Below are 16,132 nucleotides of genomic sequence, written 5' to 3' on the forward strand. Positions count from 1 at the left end.
TGATGTGGCTCCAGTTGAGACTATAACCCTCCCCCACTACGACCACCACCACCACCAACAACAGTTTGGTGTTGAGTTCCCGGCTGTTTGCGATACCTATCCGATAAGGCCCTTATAACAGGATTGGTTTACCACCGGCTCACCTAGACTTGTCTAAACCTCTTCCTCTGCTTTCTTTTCCCGGCAGGGGAAGCCAGATGTTTTGGGAATTGTGGCTCTATTGTTACCCCCCAGGAGTGAGTATGCCTCATATTCCCGGTCGACTTCCCGGTTATGCCAAAGGAACGCTAGGTGACTGAGGAGACTGGATCGTATGCTGGGCTGTCATTATAAACACTGACTAAGAGGTATCATATCAGGTTATTCAGGAGCTGATGGCAAAGATAGCAAATATCATCACTGCGCTGCTAGAAATGTATTGTGTTTCACTGGCGTCATGGGAGGAGGGAAAGCCTGTCTAACCTAAACACTTGCACTGCTTATACAGTGGCCTCAATGCATCAACCTATGTGGGGATGTTGAGTTACCCAGAAACCTCAACACAACTCATGGGTTCTGGCTTTTCTCTTTCACCCTTTTCTCACAGATTTTGACAGCATACCAATAGACACACCAGTAGACCCTTTACCAAAATAACCTGCACCACTCGACCCTGTAGCAGTAGACCCTGTTACAGTAGACGCTGTAGCAGTAGAACCTGTAGCAGTAGACCCTGTTACAGTAGACCCTGTAGCAGTAGATCCTGTAGCAGTAGACCCTGTAGCAGTAGACCCTGTAGCAGTAGACCCTGTAGCAGTAGACCCTGTAGCAGTAGACCCTGTAGAAGTAGACCCTGTTACAGTAGACCCTGTAGCAGTAGACCCTGTAGCAGTAGACCCTGTAGCAGTAGACCCTGTTACAGTATACCCTGTAGCAGTAGACCCTGTAGCAGTAGACCCTGTAGCAGTAGACCCTGTAGCAGTAGACCCTGTTACAGTAGACCCTGTAGCAGTAGACCCTGTAGCAGTAGACCCTGTAGCAGTAGACCCTGTTCCTGTAGAACAGGGTCTACTGTTCTAATGAAGTGCTGGCCTGTTTGTCCCACCATCTGTCCATCTAATCTTAAATCCCAGGTTTTCCATCTGTCAGACATGTTATTGTCTACAGGTATACCTTTATCCTCTCCAGGCTGCCCACAAGCTAACCCTTACCCTGTCCCACCAGCATATATGCTCTCTAGGTATGTGGAGTATTTGCCACAAAAATACAAAGCATAGTATAAAAATATCCTCATGGAATGTAATCTAGGATATTCTGTACATTTAATCTAACAACATTTATGTGGTGAATGTTATTTTTTTCCATAAATAACTAGCATACAGCATTACACTAAGGATATCATGTCAACATGAAGACTATGTTGGGACAATATTGATTATATTAAAGGGCAGTTGCATTTCATGTAACTGTAATTCATAGTACTCAAATAGTAAATAAACTGTTTTTTATATTTTAGGCCCATTGTGGGAATAGCCATCTTTAACACGCATATTTGTGCAAGTGACAGTTTATGTGTACATGCATACTTGCATGCAAGTATGTAAGCATGACATGTGACATTGACATGGTATGTTTGGTGATAGGGAGAATGTGCATAATATTTACCATGACTTAACTCAAGTCAAAGCAGTGAGAACAGCATATATATATATATATATATATAGAGAGAGAGAGAGAGAGAGAGAGAGAGAGAGAGAGAGAGAGAGAGAGAGAGAGAGAGAGAGAGAGAGAGAGAGAGAGAGAGAGAGAGACATGTGGTTTACATGTGTCCCACTCCTTGGTAACAGCTCCTCTGTGGCTGAATGTGGATTTGCATACAGAGCAGCGGGAGAAAGTGTCTGGGCGGCCTCTGACTCAAACCAGGGCTTCTGTTCCAACTAGTCAGGGGGCTGTAATAGAAGAGAGGGAGAGAGAGAACAACAACCGGTGTTTACCAGTGGAGGGCAGGAATGTGGAAAATGTGTTCTGTCTGCCTCGGCCCCTGAATTAATTCAAGGTGCTTATAAAACACGTCCAAGCCCCTGTTTGATGTGGTGTTTGATTTTGATTCATGAGTGCTGGTAACCCCCAGGCTTTTTCCTGCCGCTCGCTCAAATGAAGCAAAGTAAGACAAAAATAAACAGAGGATTTCATGATTTCCATGATCTTTCTCTGTATAATGGATAATTGTCACTGATATTGTTTGTATGACCTTTGTACTTGTGCTTCTTTCACGAGAGAGAACCATCATAATCTCACACCCCGGAGAAATGTAATGACTTTAAATAGTCATTGTTATCTGCCAACTGAGATGTAACGGTATTAAGATGATGGACTGAATATAATCTACTTAATTACTGAATATTATTTGGATGTGTCATTCTTAGATGATGATACCTCAAATTTTGCGTCCATTGTATACATTTCAAACCTATACAGAGATAGTATTTGTAAAAAAGGCTTGACAGTAGAATTTAAGAGACAATGTGATCATTTAACAGTTCAAAGATAAAAAACAATTTATGCTACATTGTATAATAAGAATCTACGACCATGATTGAAGGGGACTTCATCAAACATCAGGGTCTTTCTGTTTTTGTGATCGAGACATTGGGCCACAGAAAAATATGTTAAAGGTACACAAACATCCATGAATTATTTAATTAGTTATAGAGACTTGTTGGTTGTTTTTTTATGTATGGATTTATTGAAATTAGATTAGATAGAGACATTGAGTGTTCAGTGTTTCCTGTGCCCCTAAAAGGTGGAGATCCTGGGATGATCCCTGGGGATTCATCACCACATCTTCAACCCTGTGGCCACATCAAAACAACCTCTTTTATTCAGATATCCTCTGCTCACCATTCTCCCCAAAGGATTCCCAGTATTTCCTCCCAGAGAGCACTCCTTTAACACGTTGAGTGGGTTTGTTGAGCTTACATTGGAAACACTCTCTTGCTTCTCCGGGTTAAGTGAGCTATTCTGGACTCCTTCTATATTATTTCTTTATTACTTAATTCCTAGACTTCCAGGGAATGTCAAAACGGATCAGATAAGCCAAGAACACGTCAGTGAGGTTTGTAGCTGGGGGAGCTGTATTCTCTGCAGAGCAATGGCACAACAGTGCCGCAGCCGCAGCAGCCTGGAGACACGTTACCACTAATCACGGTGCCGGCGGTTACGCATTTAACGCGGCTTCCAAAGTCCCCCACCGTGTGGGCCGAAAGGCCTTCCCGATCACAGCCTCTGCGAAGCCACAGGGAGAAGACAGAAGCCGCAAGGTTCATGCAATGTGTTGTAGCATAACATCTCAACGCTTGACTTGCCCACTCAGCTGTAGGTCTGCTGTCATTCATCCTGCTCCAGCTAATCCCAGCCAGCATTGATTACTAGCAAAATGTCTCCTCCACTCTTGGCGGGAGTTTCGGATACGGTACACCACAGCGCTGCGCTTTAATGGTGTGCCAACATGGGAGTGCTTTCTCTTGCTGTGTGTAGGATGGGTAGGATGTGGGCACATAAGTCTCTGTGCTTGTCCCAAACCCGGCAGAAAATGTCCCAGACTGTGCAGACGTTTCCTGGAATTATCCTGGGGGTGGATTCATCTCGACCACGAGTTCCAGAACTTCGTTTCATTCCTCGGCACGGCCGGAAAATTCCCCAATTGCCACTGGTATTAAGACCTCACAGGTTTGCGTTCATTTCGCAATTCAATGATCACAAGTGATAGAGAGAAAAGCTTTCCCCCAATCAGATGAAACACATTTATATCTCACTTTTGTAAGTGCTGTGACCACATAGAGCAGCTACATTTTCAACTCCTTGCCCAATCTCACTCCAAATTTACCATTGAGCCCACAAAGCAAGATCAAGCTTGCCCGAGCAGCTACCTCAAGCTTGGCTCAAGGAAACCGTTTGCTGCAGATGGGGGAAGAGAATGGAATCAGCAACCCCCTATTACATTTACCAATTTCTTTTGGTCTTCCCACTTGGTAACGATTTCATTGAGGCTCAATGAGGTGTCCATGGATCACTTCTGTAGTCAACACAAATGTAGTCATCATCATAACTAGATGTATTCCAGAGGTGGTCATTAGTTAGATTTATGGCTGTTGTGTCATGAAGCATCTCAGATGGCTGGTGATATCGTGCTGCAGTGCTATCTCATTAGATGTACTTTGCCATTTAAGTGAACACAGAGTAACGCCTGCAGCAAGACATGCTGTCACGATATTTCAACTTTTTCTACCACAAACTCACGTGGGTTCTAATTTCAACTGGGTCGGAATGCTCTAGGAACCCATCCCAATCATAATATTGCCATGTTCATCTTATTATTTATAATTGACGGCCATAAATGTATCTACTAAATTCTCTCTCTCACTCTTTCTGTCTTTCTTTCTCTCTCTTTCTCTCTCTTTCTCTCATTTTCTCTCACGCTCCAGCTCCAAGTCCCCTCTCTCTTTGTCATTAATCCTCCCATGTGATGGCAGCACAGATTGTGACTATCTGCGGTCATCAAAGGGCCATCCAAGGAGACGTAGGGTGAAACGTTTAATGTATCCAGATAACGTGCCATGGGCCTGTTTGCAATGTGTTCTTTATACCAGGAAAGAAAAATAAATCGGTGTTAATCACGACCCAGACCCAAACACAAACACACATGTCAACATGCAGACACATGCTCCAAAGCATTTATTGCAACACACAAAAGCAGACACATGTGAAATATGTCTCCCTTGGAAAATTATACTGTTTAATGAGTCAATAGACATGCATTATCATTACATGTTACAAGACCGCACATCAATGAACACATCAACACAAATGCACATACAAACGCACACACACATCTCATCACCACCACGTCACATTACTGCAAATATCAGTGGCCACAATCCTCCAAGAGGCTACCCTGTTGCCTTTCGTGTGTCCGCCTGCTCGATGTTTGGCATGTTCTGGTGAAGTCACATCAGAGGCCTTCGTGTTCATGTTACACCTGAGGACACCTCGTAGGAGGGGAAAGCCCCTGGAAGACGGCTAGACACATCGGACATGATGAGTAACGTAAGCTGGTGTCTCCTGAACATTTGCATCCCTGGCAGTTTACAGGCTAACACATGCATAGGTGTCAGGGGGGGAACATAAAGCAGCACCAGCCTTGACATCCAAATGCTTGTGATATACAGCCAAGGCGGCTCTCAGGTGTAGCCTTAAAGGACGAGGGTCTGGGTGATCTAACCTTGGTTAACATCGCTCCTGGTTTGACTGAAATATCCCGTCCCAATCCTATTTTCTAGAATGACTTTGTGTTGGCGATTCTGCCCAACAGCATTTTGTGTGTATATACCGGCCACAAATGTAAATGCATCAACGCAAACAAAAACGTTGGTCTTTGTCATAAGAAAGTTTGTATGGCTTACTTATCTAGCAATTAACTTGTATGTTGTTCACAAAGGCATGATCGACGCACAGTGACCCCAAAAGACAGCTCCTATAGTCCAATAGTCCTATTCTGCCAATATTTTCGCATACACATAAATGCTGTGCCGCAGAGTTCGTCAAGTAAGTCCTCAGTTTGACAAATGTTATTAGGAACAGATGCTTTAGTGAAGCCAGTAGAGACTGTAACGGTGGTTTGATCACCCGACCGGTCTTATCCATTAAGGGTGCACTTAACGGCCGGGAGTGTGGACTCAAGTGGTGAGCTGATGTATCAGACAAAGCTCGCCCTTCACCCTGTTGACCCCCTGTGGGGCTGACACCCTACAGCTCTCTGGGTAGAAGTGGTTCGGACCAGGCAGTCGAAATCCCTCACATTCCATCATGTCAACAGCTAGAAAGCCAGAGATTTAATGCTCACCTAATTTTGTGTGTGTGTTTATGTGTGTTCTTGTGTGTGTGTGTGTGTGTGTGTGTGTGTGTGTGTGGGGGTGTGTGGGGGGGTGTGTGTGTGTGTGTGTGTATGTGTGTGTGTGTGTGTGTGTGTGTGTGTGTGTGTGTGTGTGTGTGTGTGTGTGTGTGTGTGTGTGTGTGTGTGTGTGTGTGTGTGTGTGTGTGTGTGTGTGTGTGTTTATGGGGGCGAGAGACTGGGAGAAGTATGACTTATTTACTCTGCTGACAGGGGGTCAAGTCAAGGGGAGGACGTGAGCTCGCCCTCTGCTTTGCCCTGAGAGAAGCCCCACATGCATCTTCATGCACTATAGACTCAACAGCTGCTCCCACGCCGTCCCTTTCCCAGACCTAGACGAGCAGAGGGCCTCGTAGCTCTGTCCTTCACCTTGACAACAGCATGCTGGTATGATCAGGCTGAGTTCCATTGCCAGGTCGGTTTGCACATGATACTAATACTAGTGTAGGATTGTAGAAGAATACTGTGTTTTGGGATTGTTTTCTTTATTGTTAGAAATAATAATAAACATATTGATACACATTATTATTAAGTTGTATTTTATGTACTCATATGTAGGCATTTTTGTGTATAGATTATTCCCCTCACAGATCTCCACATAGATCTGTTCTGATGTAACAATGGAACTTCTAGGAAATCACTGCAAAGCTCCATTGTGACATTAGAACAGCTCTATAAGGGGATTTGCAGTGATTCCATAGAACTTCCAGAAATGCACACGCTGCTGAAGAGAAAATAAGTCATTTGAGTTTCATTGTTCATTGTTCATTTCTTGTGCGATACTTACTTATTCTTGTGATTTAAATTATTATATTTACTGTTGGTGAGGGAACATCAAGTGACATGGATGGTAAGCTAAAGTTTGGATATGTTAGGCAGCAATAAATACATGCGGATAGGCCGGGAGGTAGACAGCCGTACAGACAGATACATAGATAAGATAACTTTACCCCCTCTCTCCAGTTCAAGACTTTAGGATCTCTGAGGGAGACTGGCTCCACGGACCATCCTCCAGCTACCGTGTGGACTCCTTTCTAGGCGAGGGCACCTTCGGGAAGGTCGCTAAGTGCCTGAAAACAGCCACCAACGAATGGGTGGCGGTTAAAATCATCAAGGATCGACCTGTTCTGATTGCTCAGGCTGAGCAAGAGGTAAGGCAGAAAGCGTTCATATCACCATATAACATTGTCAAAGTAACATATTCTATTGATGCAGGGAAACCACGAGAAACCCACGCCGTTTGTTTTGCATCACACATGGTGTCGTTTGACGTGACGTCTTTACGCCCGTATTCCCCAGCTCGCCATGTTGGAGCGTCTCCGGACGCTAGGCCCGGAGCGAGGCGCCATCGTGAGGTGGAATGGCTGCTTCCAGGACAGACTCCACATCTGCCTGGAGTTTGAGCTGCTCGGCATGAGCCTGCTCGAATACTTAGAGGAGTACCAAACTCTGGAGCTGGATTGGATCCGCAGCATTGTGTATCAGGTCTGTTGTGCGTAAAGCTCAAGAGTGTTACACTTTCACTCCCAGAACAGTGATGTATACTGGACAAGGAAAATAGTTAACCTTGAAGAAATGACGTATTTTTTCAGTTTAACACATTTTCTCCATATGAGATTGATTTAATGAAATCCAAGTGTTTTCTCACTTAAAAAAAGTTGTGAAATAAATGAATGCAGGCGAAATTATACAATGAATAATTTCTAATTTAATTCAATAGATTCAATGCATGAATATGAACTGTACTTTTCAGGTGGCCGCAGCATTGGCAATCCTCCAAATGATCGGGATCATCCACAGCGACATCAAACCCGAGAACATCATGCTGGTGGATGACTCACTGAACGTTAAGATCATCGATTTTGGTTTGGCGTGTCACGTGTCTCAGGCTAGAGTTGGCGCTCCCACGGGTACAACATGGTACAAGTAAGGGCGTATTCACACCAGGAAAGTTTTTAGTTGACTCTCTTTGGTCCGGACCAAAATACAATGTTTGTTTTTTGGTTTGGTGCGGTTCCTTTTCACATTGCAATTTTTCGCAACAATCCCAGAATTTGACAACAAACCCACATGTGTGCAAAAATGTTTCAATCATTGGACAAAAAGATCTGGGGCATGGTAAAGCTTTCAATAAAAAAAATGGGGGGGAAAGTGTGGTGACAGTAAACAATCATGGATATCCAGCGTGATATATATTGATCTGCGGACCGGTCAAACTCCATCTCCCTCATCCAGCTAGAAATGTGTTAAATGCATCAGCATACTTTTTATGTGCTTTTGTCGGTCCATCAGGCGAAATTGAGTCGTGGGTCAACATGGAGCAAAGAGGAGACGGAATGTCTATTGGATATCGAACTCAAATATCCAATAGACGTTCCGTCTCCTCTTTGCTCCATGTTGAGCCACGACTCATTTTCACCCGACGGTCCGACAACGTGCTGCTAATCTCGGAGTTACCGCTAATCAAACAATAATTCCCATACTACGCGCGGCTGAGCGGGAGCCTGTTATGTCCAAAGAGGCGTATGATTTTTAGAACTGGATCGGACCGAGGTGCGGTCGCTTTCACATCTCAAGCGAACCGCACCAGGGTTCGTCTCGAAGCGAACCGAGACCATCTCTCCGGCTGGGTCTCGGTCCGACTGTTTGGTCCACACCAAAGTTCGATGGTTTTGTATCCACACCAGTCCAAAGCGATTTTTTTGGTTGGGTTCGAACCAAACAAGGCAGGTGTGAATGCGCCCTATGTCTCCCTTTCCAAGGGCTCCAGAGCTCCTCCTAGGCCTGCCTTACACTGGAGCCATCGACGTCTGGGCTCTGGGGTGCGTGGCCCTGGACCTGTTCACTGGATACCCCATCTACCCGGGGGACTCAGACTACCAGATGGTTGGTTTAACACTTATATGTTGCACTGGTTTGACGTTTTCATTGAGTACTGCATGTATCATTTGAACTTGGACATGAGGGCAAATAGGAAGAGGGGTGTTTTTCTTTTGTGAAAGAAATATTCTGTTATTATATAATCTTTGTATGTGTGTTTTAGGTTCAGTACATCATGGATACCCAGGGTCCATTTCCATACAATATGATGGTTTCTGGGATTAAAACTGAGCAGTTTTTCACCAGCAGTTACAAACTCAAGGTAGAACTGTCCCTTTCCACCTGTCTGTATGGGCCTTAATCACAGAGCCGCCATCTTGGTTCTAAACACAAGCTAGGATGGGGAACTAAAGTTAAGTTCCACACTGGTTCCTCCGCAATCTAGCCAACTGTTTAAGAACCAAGATGGCCACTCGATGGAGAAGTTTTCGTAGCTTACTCTATTTAGTAAAGAGCGGTCAGCTAAAATAGAGTTTCTTCATAACAGTCCCCAGAGACGTACTACCATGAGACAGGCATCAAGACCACTGAGAACAGATGCTACTGTCTCAACTCACTAGATGATCTTGCAGAGGTCAGTGAAGTCATTCTACACTAGGAAGATCCTGGAAACTTGAATGCATCCCACAACAGCTTCACAATGCGGGTCTCTTTGGTGCTGGTTCATCAGGCTTCACAATGACATCAGTCCAATGCACTCCTGTTCCTCTACTTCATCTCTTGGCCTCATGAAGGGGGCGGAGGAGGACACACACCGCTTTGTGGACCTGGTGAAGGGGATGCTGCAGCTTGAGGCCGACTGGCGCAGCAGCCCGCAGGCCGTTCTGGACCACCCCTTCTCCACCTCCCCTGCTGTTGCTGTTGTTGGACGCCACGACAACGCTGGCCACCTCCTCGCTAGCCAGTAAGTGTCTGTTAGCCAACGTGCTCTTCCACCCTAGTTCTCACTACATAATGATGAATGATGTCACGGAGAAGGGTAAGGAGAAAGATTGATGGGTCGACGCATATCGTCTTCGGATGTGGGAATCGTCACAAGAATTCCGAGGCAATTTTGAAGTCGTAGTCCTTGGCTCGTGCATAAGAATGTGTTATTGAAGCTGTGATTGAAAAAAAATAAAATAAACTTTAGTTCCTACATTTGCAGGTGGATGTCTGACTTACAACTGAGTGATCCTCTTCCAGGGACCAGTCCAGCTGCGGAAACACCAGCGTTGGCACCAAGGTGGCGCTGCTCGAGTCCCTGGTGTCCAAACAGCCTCTCAGTAGCATCAAAAGGAAAAGAGGGGAGACGGACAGTGCTGGAAACAGGTGGGTTTGGTTGACGTTGTTCAGGGATGCAAACCAGTCGCTGTTCATCGAGGAATGCTGTTTTGATGCACAGAGTTAGTCGTTTGTTGGTCCCTCACGGTTCCTTATCCCTCTCCTCGCTAATAATTGGTTTGCTTCATCGCTAGCCTAACATATGTCTAAGAATAGGCTGATGAATGACAGATGTTATCGGCAGTTTAATTATGGATTCAAAGATTTAATTACCCTGTTGGCTTTTTAAATCAAATCAATGTATAGGCTTTACTTTAACCCTGAAACATTTACATAAAATTATTTTAGTTAAAAAAGGGAGCAGGTCATTATGTATAGTAAGACTTAATAAAAAGGAATATATTAACTATAAGAATACATTTGTTTGCAAACTAGTAGCACTGTGACTAAAAATAGAGTTCCAAACACTGCAAGAAGTTACTGTGAACAGGGGCCCATATGTTTGCATTGTTGTGGTCGTATCGTCATCCTCCATCTGCTAAACCTTATCAAATATTGTGAACAACAGTTTAACAAGCTTTTGTTTCCAGCAGGAAATCCACTCAGTTCAGCCTGCTCCAGAAGAGGCAAAGGTTTGATGCTGATACAAACAGGTAGGCTATCCAAATAAATACCTATTTTTCTTCATCTACATATAAACGTAAAATAAATCACTTTGGTCACGCTATCATTAAAAGTGTGTGCGTGTGTGTGTGTGTGTGTGTGTGTGCGTGTGCGTGTGCGTGTGCGTGTGCGTGTGCGTGCGTGTGTATGTGTCGTGTGTCGTGTGTCGTGTGTGTGTGTGTGTGTGTGTGTGTCGGTGTGTGTGTGTGTGTGTGTGTGTGTGTGTTTGCGTGCATGCATTTAAACGTTTGCAGATCGTCCTCTGTGACAGTAACCGAGGTTACCTTGAATATTTCTGAGCGTTCGATGGCAGTAGCAGAAATTCAGCCAGGTTTGTCAGAAGTCTCCTGGGTCCGCGTCCTTATGGTTTTCTATTTGTCCTGAGAGTCTATTCCTTCTATTCTATTATTTTTCCCTCAACATTTTCGGTCGCAGTGAAAAGCTGGATCAGGAGGCTGAGGCGGTTCCTTGTCAAGCTGCTGCAGTCCCTGTGCTGTTGCTGCCCCCCCTCTGAGGAGCTGTCCTGAAGGGACCGCCAAGCCACCGTGAATCATTTACACACCATTAAACCCAATCCATTTGTCACAGTTTGGTCATGCTACGTGCTATTTTGAATCCAAAAGTTGCCAAATATGTACGACAATATAGCTTTGATGAATCTCATACATACAGTGTATGCACAGTTGACCTCCTTCACCACACACTTAAATACGACCAGAGCACAGATGAAAAGCTGCCTTATTGTCATGTAAACTACACTAACATGCCTTTGAGTTTGTGTTGTTTGGCGTTGGACATTCTCCTACATCTACAGCACAAGAACCTTAACAGGATTACAGTAGACAGAGAAAGACTCACTCACTCAGAGTTACATCTACCAGGGCATCTGTACAAGGCGTTCATCACCGAGGATTTGAGCAAGCATTTCAACCTTAAACCCATGCTATATAGGGGCAAATAGACACAAAGAAGCGTAACGGACAACTTTTGTAATATTTGCTACACAGATAACCTGACCTATGATGAACCAATATAAGTCCAGTCAGAACGCACACTACACACACACAGAAACCAAAAAAACACATGCTGCCAATTAATCTGTTTGTGTGCAAAAAAAAAAAAAAACTTTGGCGATGGGAAAATATTTGTTCTTCATGGCCAATTAAGACTGTTGTATTGGCAGTGTATCTTATTTTAACTGTCATACCAGACCAAATGGATATTGCCTGTTTATTGTGAACAAGGTTCTCACATCCATCTCCTCTATCCAAGTTTGTTGGTGTAAATTACAAGGCAAAGATGAGCCAATGTTTTTCAGCTCCATGACAATATCCCTTCAAAATGTCACCCCTCCTCATGAAAAATACATAGCGTTCCGAAGTCCCTCAACGGGGTCACAGCATTTGTCGAACGTTTCTCGAAGTTTCCTCCTGTTTTCACCCATGAGGTAGTTCAACAGCTTCACCTTCAACGGTTCTGGATTATTATAGGATTACGATTCATAAATATGAATATATTTTTTACTCATTGCTTTATTATTACTCATAACACTGATAACAAGATAGACATTAGTATCAGCAGACGATCATAATCTTCTTGGTCTTTTTCTGTAGCCAGTAGCTCAACAATTGTCCCATTGAAAAATGATAACAAAAGTTCCCACACACATTTTCAACGTTTCCGCATTCCCTTCACACCATGTTTTGCGACAGGCTTTTGATGTCATTGAACATCTTGCGTAACAAACCGACCCTACCCCCAAAGCTTTCCTTTGATTTCAACTTGAATATAATCCAGTCGTTGATTGAATTGAATACCCCTCCAAATCTGAGATTAAACAAACGTAGTGCTCCCAGTGGTGCCATCGCTTTCCTTTGAAATCCCTCCTTTCACGCCTCTCTGCGTCGGTAAAGCACCTAATGGAACGGCCAAGTGTTTAAGAAGCAGGGAGACGACAATGGAGGAGAGCAGAAGAAGAAACTAAAGATAAAGAGTGCCAGAGGGAGAGAGAGAGAGAGAGAGAGAGAGAGAGAGAGAGAGAGAGAGAGAGAGAGGGAATGAGAGAGAGAAAGAGAAAGAGAGAGAGAGGGAGAGAATGAGAGAGAGAAATAGAGAGAGTTGTCAAAAGGTCAAGGTCTAGGAAAAGAAAAGAAACGAAAAAGGCAACAGGGATTGGGGATTATGGGTGACTACTGGGTTACCTCTGTGTGGAGCTGCCAGCCACTGTAATCATGGACGGCCTGAGTGATGCCATGATTAGCCCGGGAAGAGGAAGAGGATGCTGAGAGGAATCCATGGGAAACTGGGGGCCACAAGGAAAATATCCCACAGTGCGACATGGCCACTGCTGCCATTCATTGGAGGTCCATCGCTTAGTCTTTTTGGTCTATCAGAGAGGTGAGAGAAGGCTTCCTCTCCTGTCTGCACTTGCCACCAAAACACTTTTCGGGCTGATGTTTCAAAAGAAGTCATATTGGACACTGACGGTAATAGTTGACAATGTGAGAACCAAAAGGATTAACAGCCAGATGAAGAGAGAGAGACACGTGTGTGTGTGTGTGTGTGTGTGTGTGTGTGTGTGTGTGTGTGTGTGTGTGTGTGTGTGTGTGTGTGTGTGTGTGTGTGTGTGTGTGTGTGTGTGTGTGTGTGTGTGTGTGTGTGTGTGTGTGTGTGTTTGTCTCTGTGTATACCAGAGGGGATTGCTTGAGGGATTGGCGTATCCATTGAGGGAGATGAGGGGGGGAACATGAAGCTACTTTAGCTGAACTCAAAGGAATGGCTTCATGCAGCAGGTAGATTCATTGAATGACGATACAGGTGTATAACTGCTTCTTACCCCTCCACAACCCCACCTGGACAACCGCATCGTCATTTCAATCTTCTTCAACCCAGGTTTAAAAATGGGAATTTGAAACGGGAGGGCGGTCATTGAATTTAGAAGGCCAGTATGTAATCGATGACTGACCTCCAGTAATCGTATGGAATGTAACCATCCATCCAGTTCTCCATCCATGTTCTTTATCTTCTCAAATACACACTGATATGGGTGAGCAATGCTGCTCATTGTATTTGATACTTTGATCCAGTTTAAACTCCTTCTGATTGTCTGCAATCTGATTAAGTTTAACATTTTGTTTTAATCTGTTTAACACGATTCGGTTGCATTTAATCTGTTCTTCAAACATGTTGGAATATAAGGTGAACTTGATGTGAGGGGTGGGTCAAGGAGAGGAAATAATTACAGGTAAAAATTGGAAGGAGGAAACTGAGTGTGTGCGTGTGTGCCTTCGTCACTGGATTGAAATAACGAAGGGCACCTTTTTCTACGCTGTCAGTTAATAGACGCACATCAAGTCATCTCGCCGTTTCTTCCCTCTCCCACATGCTGTAGATGCCCTCCGGTTGGCAAGGCATTTCAATATACGATAACCCAAACCTGATGCCCGGGATTTCCTGACAGCCGGCAGTGCTTGGCCCTAATCCTAAAATCTGGATGTCTGGATGGCAACAGGACGGCAACGGGCCCCAGCCATCCAGATTCCTGCTGCGACAGGAAGGGTGGTCGGGATTCACAGAGAGAGCCCAGCAGACAGGGACAGAGAGAGAGAGAGAGAGAGAGAGAGAGAGAGAGAGAGAGAGAGAGAGAGAGAGAGAGAGAGAGAGAGAGAGAGAGAGAGAGACAGAGAGAGAGAGAGAGAGAGAGAGAGAGAGAGAGAGAAAGAGAGAGAGAGAGAGAGAGAGAGAGAGAGAGAGAGAGAGAGAGAGAGAGAGAGAGAGAGAGGGAGGGAGAGAGAGAGAGAGAGAGAGAGAGAGAGAGAGAGAGAGAGGAGGGAGAGAGAGAGAGAGAGAGGGAGAGAGAGAGAGAGAGAGAGAGAGAGAGAGAATTTGAGTGCTTCTCTGTTTTCTGTTGTGGTCGCTCAGTGGTTTCCCTCCCCGTGAGACGGGATGAAACCACCTCAGCAGACACAGCACACAAAAAAAACACACACGCTGTCCATCATCGTTGCAAAGCGACCGTACAGACAAACGGGTTGATACTCTTGTTGTTGTTTTTTCATTATGCCTGGCAGGGTTCCAGCCCTTTGTATCATGGTGACTGGGTAACCACGCTGGCTGGGAGACAACTGTGTGGACTGAACCGGGGCTCGAGTGGCAGTAGGCCTACCGGGAAGGCTCTGAGTGTACCTGTCCATACCAGACCATACCGGTCTGGGTTATCAAACCAACGTAACCTTGAGCTCACCTGCCCATCCCCTAACTGAAGGACACCTGCTGCTGTGGGGATCCATCTTTAGACCTTTATACCTCAGTATTCACACAGGTGTACTGCATAACCCCACCCCCCCCCCCCCCCCTCCCAAACATACACTCAGACACTTACACATGCACCGATATGCACACAGATACACACACAGGTACATGCTGCACACTTCCAGTTCCTCTCCATTTTCTGTGACTTCAAGCCCCTTCTCTACTATCCGCTCGAGGTTGATGTTTCACTATCCAGCGTGAGCCTCAGTGGGTTGGACAGTGCAGACGTCTATCGCTCCCTCAAAGCAATCTGTTTACATGTGTATCCCCTCGGGCTAATCTTTGTATCTAAGTATCTAATCTTCGACATGAGCGACGTGTGCGGTTTCTCAACTTTTGTTTAGTGTCGATTGGCCTTCTCCTGCTGATCTGGAAGGGCCAGGGGGCGTGACATAGGAGGGGAGTCGTTACGGCGCCCCATGGGTGGTTAGAGTTTTGTGGTCTCCCCCCATCTCCCCCCCGGAGCTGTGGAGTCGCATCCGCTGGTATAACATCCACACTTCAATAGCCTCGAGGGCTGTTTTCTTGATTTTTGCGTTGATTCAGAATGTTGAAATGTAGAAAGTACTGACAAAGGCGGGTTTTGTGCAATGAAAAGCAATCATAAAGGCCCACTGAGAAGGACAGCGGCAGGAGTGTTAGTGTGTGTGTGTGTGTGTGTGTGTGTGTGTGTGTGTGTGTGTGTTGTGTGTGTGTGTGTGTGTGTGTGTGTGTGTGTGTGTGTGTGTGTGTGTGTGTGTGTGTGTGTGTTTGTCTGTGTGCATGTGTTCATGTGTGTGCATGTGTTGTGTGCATGTGTGTGCGTACACAGCCAAAATTAATTGTAATAATTAGAATGGATGATGTGACTTAGATGTCCAAATTAAATCTCATGCAAAAGTATGTTTATTATTACATCGACAAAACCAGGTTGTTTACCAAGACGTGTGAGAATGACCAAATATGCTCCTTCAGGAACGATTATCTTGACTCACAGGAAGGGTATTTCCCCTCCCCTGTTGGGCTGTCTGTCAGTCTGTCTGTCAGTCTGTCTGTCTGGCTGGATGGCTGGCTGGCGGGCAGCAGATGGTGCAGTCCTGTATCCTG

The 16,132-nt window shown here is 45.1% G+C and overlaps 2 protein-coding genes across 2 annotated transcripts; one reads left to right on the plus strand and one right to left on the minus strand.

Annotated features, from left to right (window-relative positions):
* Window positions 1-624: 624 nt before the first annotated feature.
* On the minus strand, window positions 625-4,973 carry LOC132450349 (keratin-associated protein 4-5-like). Its single transcript, XM_060042436.1, has 2 exons — window positions 4,933-4,973; window positions 625-1,012 (listed from the first exon to the last, which is right to left on the minus strand). Exons 1-2 carry the CDS (start codon window positions 4,971-4,973, stop codon window positions 625-627), a joined length of 429 nt encoding a protein of 142 aa, XP_059898419.1.
* A 1,799-nt stretch (window positions 4,974-6,772) lies between these two features.
* Window positions 6,773-12,544, plus strand: LOC132450350 (homeodomain-interacting protein kinase 2-like). The gene is made up of 12 exons (XM_060042437.1): window positions 6,773-6,779; window positions 6,893-7,080; window positions 7,229-7,414; window positions 7,683-7,855; window positions 8,692-8,815; window positions 8,973-9,071; window positions 9,297-9,383; window positions 9,544-9,713; window positions 9,995-10,120; window positions 10,666-10,725; window positions 10,990-11,066; window positions 11,171-12,544. The coding sequence occupies exons 1-12, from the start codon at window positions 6,773-6,775 to the stop codon at window positions 11,260-11,262; spliced, it is 1,389 nt and encodes a 462-aa protein (XP_059898420.1). The 3' UTR covers window positions 11,263-12,544.
* Window positions 12,545-16,132: the final 3,588 nt, after the last annotated feature.

This window comes from Gadus macrocephalus, chromosome 21 (genome assembly GCF_031168955.1).
Source record: "Gadus macrocephalus chromosome 21, ASM3116895v1".
Lineage (NCBI taxonomy): Eukaryota > Metazoa > Chordata > Actinopteri > Gadiformes > Gadidae > Gadus > Gadus macrocephalus.

Excerpts from the sequence above, each read along its gene's own strand:
- LOC132450349 (XM_060042436.1), bottom strand. The coding sequence starts at position 4,973 with ATGCCAAACATCGAGCAGGCGGACACACGAAAGGCAACAGG. Across the intron at positions 1,013-4,932 it reads GACACACGAAAGGCAACAGG|GGTCTACTGCTACAGGGTCT; the intron begins GTAGCCTCTTGG and ends CTACTGCTACAG.
- LOC132450350 (XM_060042437.1), top strand. Across the intron at positions 8,816-8,972 it reads GGGACTCAGACTACCAGATG|GTTCAGTACATCATGGATAC; the intron begins GTTGGTTTAACA and ends TGTGTGTTTTAG. Across the intron at positions 9,072-9,296 it reads CCAGCAGTTACAAACTCAAG|TCCCCAGAGACGTACTACCA; the intron begins GTAGAACTGTCC and ends TCTTCATAACAG.